We start from the raw sequence: 6,661 nt of genomic DNA, 5'->3' as shown, positions 1-6,661 counted from the left end.
CGGGGTGTCCCCTGAGCCGCGGGGGTGGTGGGCTGCCCGTGTCCCCCGTGCTGGGGGGGTTTGCGGTGCTGGGAGGTGGAGCGGAGTCTGGGCTGCTCCCTTAGCCGGTGAAGTTCAGGTTGTTAAGGGCCGTACGTTCTCCTTCTGGTGTTCTGCTTCAGAACCTAACGGCTGCCAGCCCTGCACAGAGTCCCTGCGCTGTAGGTGGTGTCGGTATCGACTAAATACCAGTTCTGGATTCTCAGCCCGGTTTTGGGGGGCAAAAGAAAGCAGCTAAATCACCTGGGCTGCTTATCGGCTGGTCAGCGACTGCTGATCTTCCCCCTTCAGCGACTGCTGATCTTCCCTCTCCAGCCTAGCTGTAAACTCCCAAAGGAAAGTTTAATCTTATTCTCCATTGTTAACTTGGGAATGCTCTTCAGGGGGAATTTTCCCCATTAGTAAGATTTGCCTGATATTCGGCTTTAGTTTCTTTTGAATTACATGTGCTGTTGTATAACAGAGCCTGGGCATCCACCTATGCCTTTAAAAATATGTTAGAAAAAGAGAAATTGATGTTATTATAGTGGAGGGTGCTTTTGTAGGAACACCTTTTGGGTGACGAGCAGCAGATAACCCATGCATAGCATTTGGTCTAAGAGCAGGAGAAGAGGAACTACCCCAAGGCCAAGTAATGGGTGCAGAAATCTCTGTGGAGAAGGAAGGCCACATAGAACTCTAACATCCATGCAGAGCAGAAGGGACTTTGGCATCTCTTACAGACTTGACAGACTACGAAGGGAGCTGGAGAGAATGCTCAGCAAATGAATTTGGGGCTACCTTTGAGATTCCACTAATGATTTGTTCTTTACCTACCACCTTCAAAGCACCCCAATACCGTAGCCATGCCTAGATGCTTCTGTGACTTAAGCAGAACTGCACTCGAAGCATGTCAGGGGTGCTGTGCTTCTGGAGCAAGGTAAGAATTATTTTGTAGTAATCTGTCACAGAGGAAGCTTTTGGAAAGACCGAGTGAGAGAAGCAGAGGAGAATTAAAAGCTAGCTGTGCAGGCTGTGTTTAATGGTGCAGCTGACACTGCAAGTACCTCTTTTCCGTGCTCCTGTAACCACATCTGTTCCATCCTTCCACAGCACAGTCAGCATCTGGAACCTGTCCTCAAAAGCAAAGATACTCCCTCAAACTTGTGAGTTTTGATCTGTTTGGGTAAGGAATAGTGCATAGTGTACCGTGTCCAGGGCCTGACCCATTCAGCCCACGTGGCTAAGAGTGTCCGAGAAATTCACAGAAAGTGGTCGCAGAGGCTCCTCCTGGCTTAGGAGATGGATATAACCTCCGGAAAGTGTCGGATTTTAGTAGCAGTTGGCTCTTCTGCTAAAGGTGTGAAGAAAACAAAGATAAGGATTAAAAAAAGGAAAAGCTTTTGTCCCAGAAGGTTGCCTCTTCAATCCACCAAGCTTGGTAATCTCCAAAACTGAATTTGATGGTGTGAGGTAGAGGTCTTGATTCATTAATGTCAGACCTGCTTTTTTTTTCCTCTGTGACAAGTGTGCACGTACTGTGTTGGAGTCTGGGGAAACTGGAGAGGTTAGAATTTGGTGGCTGTGCTGAGGTAGTGTGAGGAACCAGCCCCGAGAGACTCTGTAAGGCCCGAGCGCATCTTTTAATCAAACAGTAATGACACTTGGAATTCTGAGCCAGTTTTCTAGGCTCTTGCCCACAGCTTGGGTTCTCCAGAAACGTGCTGTTCCCAGTAAGAGCTGTTCTGCAATGGGAGTTCAGTTGATAGATTTTCAGTAACTCACAAACCAGAGCAGACAGACTGTTTTCTTGTCTGCTGCGGCTCTGGGGGGTTGGCTGTGGGAAGACCAGTGATGACTGATGGCTCTGGGAGGGACCTGGTGGTGCCCACTCTTGCGGGCACTTGAAAAATCACTATCCCTTTTGTCCAAAGAGACATTTAAGAGGATGGAGAAAGAATACAGCATTAAGGAGAAAAGGCAGCTAACTGCCACAAAACTAGAACCAGGAGATGGGAAACTAATAGTTTCTGCACACAACACTCCCAGCTCCTCTGTTTTGCACCTTTGGCATCTTTTGGCGCTTTGCTCAGTAGTCGTCTTTGCTCAGCCCAGCCCTTGCGGCTGCAGAGGACTGTGCAGTGTGATATGGCACATGAGGGCATTTTGTCTGCTGGGTTTGATGGCTCACCAGGCAAGGTGCAGAATAAAATATCCTCTGGAACGTGGTGGTTTGTGTTGCCTGGAGCGTGCTGATCCCCCAGCTACCTTGGCCAGTTGTGGGTAGGGCCTTTGGTATCAAACCTGCCAGGATATAAAACCGCTGCCTCCTCCCATGCTTAATAGTATCTGTCTTAGGTTAGCTTGCGGTGTGCCGAGCATGTCTATCCGTGTGCACTGGCAAATGCATATATCCTGACTGTACACTGTATATACATCTTGGGTTACTTGGTAACAGCAGCAGTAAGAGGGCAGTAGTGCTTGCTGGTTTAAAAAGGTAGGCTGTAAGATGTCAGCGCACCATCCAGACACTTGAATGTCACAAATACAGACTTGCTTGTCTGGCTTTCTGACAGCTAGAATAAAAATGTTCTAGTGCTTTGTTGGGCCTTGCCTGTTGGCAGCAATAACTCATCTGTGCTGTGGGTAAGAAGGTTGCCTCTGGCTCCTATTAAAAGTAACAGCCTGGGGACCAGAGCTTGCTGTAGGTTGCCAGGTGGTCTGCATCGTCTAGATGCTTTTAGCCCACAGACGGTTGTAAATGGTAGTGCTTGAAATGTCCAACGTGAGACAGCCGCTCCCTTGTTCTGTGCTGATGCTCAGAGTTTATGTGGTTGGTAGGCGCAGGATTAGTTAACCAAAAGACCTGAGCTCTGTTCTCAGCTCTGTTCTTGATCTGGTATTTTATTTTTTTGGGGGGGGGGCTTGTTGCTTTCTTTAAAATGAGTAGTGGAGGTCTTGTAGCAGTCTTGCCCAAGTTTCCCTTTCTAGCAGGATGTGTGTGCCTGAGGTAATGCTCCTTCTTCCTGTTCCCTTTAGGATGTCAAAGATGGCAAGATCTACAATGAACAGAACTTCTTCCAGCGAGCTGCGAAGGCAGGCACAGGTTGGTGCTTCTTGGAAGGGTGAGGATTAGGCTGCGTGTTAGGAAAACTGGCATCCCTTTCCCATCAGTTCCGTGAGTCTCATGAAGGCCAGGCTAGAATCAGCTCATTCACTGCTTGGTTAGTGCTGGAGTGCTGAGAAGTTTGTCCAAGAGCTGGCTCTCCCAGGAGTCTCTGTACCTTAGGACATGGCAGTATTGGCATTTTGGAGCTTTCCTGCCCTGCCCACGCTTTGTCTTGATCTCCCCGGTAGCTGTTCAGCCGTGCAGCCTGACCTGCTGTCTGGTATTTGCTCCATTGACACAACTGAGCAAGAGCCGTGCTGACCAGAGAACATGGGCAGGCGTTTGAGCAGGGGTGATGGAGGAATTGATGTCTAACCTGCACTTCTGCAAGGACTGTAAAAATGTGCTTCTCCATCCCTCTCTCCCTTTTTTTGTTTTCCCAGCCCTATAGCAACCCTATGCCCTAGTCTGCTCTGGTATTCCCAGCATCCTTTCTGGCTTACTCTTGCTCTGCGGTGCTACGTGCGTTGGTATCCCAATACCGCAGCACATCAGGCTGGCATTGCTGGGACAGCATCGGTATGAGAGCTGTGAGCTGCCCAGGCCTGTGGAGAAAGGGCATACTGAACCAAGCTCCTTCGTTCTGGAGCTTCTTAGCAGCATCTGCTGCACTCTCTCCTTCTCTCCCCTTCTAGTGGAGAAGTGGAAGAAGTGGCATGCTGTGCCGTTGCTGGGAATCCCCACTTGCGTTGGCTTTGGACTGCATGCAGACAGCTACAGGTGAGGTGACTCTGCGAAGGGCACAGCTGAGCTCTTTTGTCCACAACTGTTGTGTTGCTGGTGAAGTCATTCCTTTTGCTGCTTCTGCCCCTCAGGCCAGGGGACACCTTCTTCCTGCCTTTAATATTAACATGCAATGCATGATCAGCACGTCTCTCCTTTTCAAGGAGTTTTCTATTCTCAAAAGCTGAGGAAATGTTTACCTGGGTTAACTTGGAGTTGAAGGGGGGTTTGATCCAGGTGGGTTGCTTGATGAGCATCCGTCACAGGGTGTCCAAATCAGGTAGGTACTGCTCAGTGCTATGTCTTTGTCTCCTGTAGGTTTTTGGTGTTCTCTGACTTAGGGAGAACTCTTCAGTCTGTCCTGAATGATGGCTTAAACATACTGAGGGAGAAGGCAGCTTTTCAGATTGTAGTCCGGCTGGTATGTAGAGAACCGGTACTTCCTAAGAGACTTTTCTGAAAAAGATCTATAACTTTCTTCTGGATCTTTCAGAGGTGTTTTAAAGCTGATTGAGGGGGTTGGTTGGGGTCTCTAAGTAGCATCTCTTGAGCCTGTTGTAAACTTGAGTAGCATCTTTTGAGCAGTATGTCACCTTGAAGGAAGTGGGGGTGAGGAGAATGAGAGGAACCTGACTCTTGAAAATTAGAGGCTGTGAGACATGGTGCTTTTTGTGCTCCTCTGCACAGCTGTGGGGAGCTGGGGAGGGTCCAGCTCAGTGATAGCCAGAGTACTGAAGGAGTCTGTGTGGTTCTGATATGCTTGCCTCTTCTGTTTACTCATAGCTAGACTGCCTGGAGTACATTCATGAAAATGAGTACGTGCATGGGGACATCACAGCTGAGAACGTCTATTTGAACCCAGTGGACCTCACACAGGTAGGGAGCGGTGCAGCGAGGAAATGGCAGTGAAGGCTCGCCTGTGAAATGGGTTAGAGCAACACCCAGGTTCCTGCTGCTGGCCAGGGAGCCGTGCAGTCTGCGCAGGGCTCAGGCATGTGCTGTGGTGCGGGATTGCGGGCTGTGCTCCCATACGAGGACAGACGGAGAGAGTTGGAGGTGTTCCGCCTGGAGAAGAGAAGGTTCTGAGGGAGACCTAATAGCAGCCTCCCAGTGCTGAAAGGGGGCTACAGGAGAGATGGGGGGCTCTTGATTAGGGGGTGTAGGGACACGACAAGGGGTAATGGTTTTAAGCTGCAAGAGGGGAGATTGAGATGAGATGTGAGGAAGAAATGTTTTCCTGTGCGGGGGGTGAGGCAGTGGCCCAGGCTGCCCAGAGAAGCTGTGGATGCCCCATCCCTGGAGGGGTTCAAGGCCAGGCTGGATGAGGCTTTGGGCAACCTGGGCTGGTGGGAGGTGTCCCTGCCCATGGCAGGGGGTGGCACTGGATGGGCTTTAAGGTGCCTTCCAACCCAGACCATTCTGTGATTCTGTGCTGTAAGCAGAATTCCCACCACATGCATGTTCACACGTGCACTTCTCGATGTCTCCCAGGTGACCCTGGCAGGCTATTGCTTTGCATTCCGTTACTGCCCGGGAGGGAAGCATGTGGCTCAGCGTGAAGGCAGCAGGACCCCTCATGAAGGCACGATCGAGTTTATCAGTCTGGACAGCCACAAGGGAGTGGGTGAGTCTCAGTTTCTGACACAAGGCAGCAAAAGCTTGGCTAGAGCTCTTACTGTGGCAGTGCTGGAGCCAGGGCTCCCTGCTGGCACTTCTGTTCTTGCTGCCTTCCAGGCATTCACAGGCATCTGGAACCAAATTCCTGTTTGGGCTGTTTCCTCTTGCCTCTCCCTGGTACTTTCCAGGTCACTCTGCGACTGCAGCAAGAGGTGCAGGGATGTTCCTCCTCCATCTGGAGCCTTGGCTGCTGCAGGCATGTGAGGGATAGAAGACAGAGCTGCTTCATGCTGGCTTAGCAGGGATCTGTTTCAAGCCAGACTGGATCCCTACCCAAAACAGATTTGCAGCAGGCTCTGCTCTGACCTTGAAGCAGCGAGAGCTGGAAAGGCATTTAAATCAGTCAGTTCCTCTCCTGGTTGGGATGTGACTGTTCTCTCCCAGTGTTCAAACTGGGCAAATCTTCCTCCAGAGGCTGGGAGGTGATTCCTCAACTGTGAGAGTTAGCAGGCTCCCAGAAGTACTGATATCCTAGAGCACATCTTCATGAAGCTCTTGCATTTTGTTACTCTGTAGAGTTGTGCCCCTTCATGAGGCTGCCTGTTTTATAGAAGGGGCACCTCAGATAGAGACTGCCAAGGTTGTGCAGGGAGTGCTGGAGTCCTTACTTGCCTTTGGAGGAGAGGTGCTAGCCTGTGCTTCTGGGATGGCTCCCAAGCTCTGTTTTCTCACATGTGAATATCTCTTCCTTCCCATCAGGACCATCTTGCCGGAGTGACTTGGAATCTCTGGGCTACTGTCTTCTGAAATGGCTCTGTGGCTTCTTGCCTTGGTCTGATGAGCTGGACAAAGTAGAAACTGTGATGGAGAAGAAAGAAAAGTAGGAGAAATCATCTACTTTTTTGGGAAATGCTCAGCAGAAAAGAGTGAGGGAGGTTTTGCAACAGAAGAGAAATCACTTGGTCATAGTACAGTGTTGGGATGTAGGTAAATCCCACTGTAAAGGCTGAGCCTGGCCAAAGGGTGTTTGATGCACCCTGATTTCTGCTCCATTCAGAACGTGGCTATCTGAATTCAGCCTTTTTTTTTTTTTTGTCCTTCTTGCCAAAGATGGGCTGTTCAGATGCCTGCTCC

At 50.0% G+C, this 6,661-nt stretch overlaps 1 protein-coding gene across 1 annotated transcript; it reads left to right on the top strand.

Moving 5' to 3' along the window:
* Window positions 1–1,131: 1,131 nt before the first annotated feature.
* Window positions 1,132–6,411, top strand: VRK3 (vaccinia related kinase 3; the record flags this gene model as incomplete). Its single annotated transcript, XM_010081204.1, has 7 exons — window positions 1,132–1,184; window positions 3,058–3,124; window positions 3,823–3,907; window positions 4,229–4,331; window positions 4,694–4,786; window positions 5,402–5,534; window positions 6,287–6,411. Coding segments are annotated over 7 exons (659 nt in total), but the record flags the coding sequence as incomplete, so codon positions are not given.
* Window positions 6,412–6,661: the final 250 nt, after the last annotated feature.

This window comes from Pterocles gutturalis, unplaced genomic scaffold, assembly GCF_000699245.1.
Source record: "Pterocles gutturalis isolate BGI_N339 unplaced genomic scaffold, ASM69924v1 scaffold12094, whole genome shotgun sequence".
NCBI lineage: Eukaryota > Metazoa > Chordata > Aves > Pterocliformes > Pteroclidae > Pterocles > Pterocles gutturalis.
Note: the sequence above shows the minus strand (reverse complement) of the source record. Positions and strands in the feature narration are given on the sequence as shown.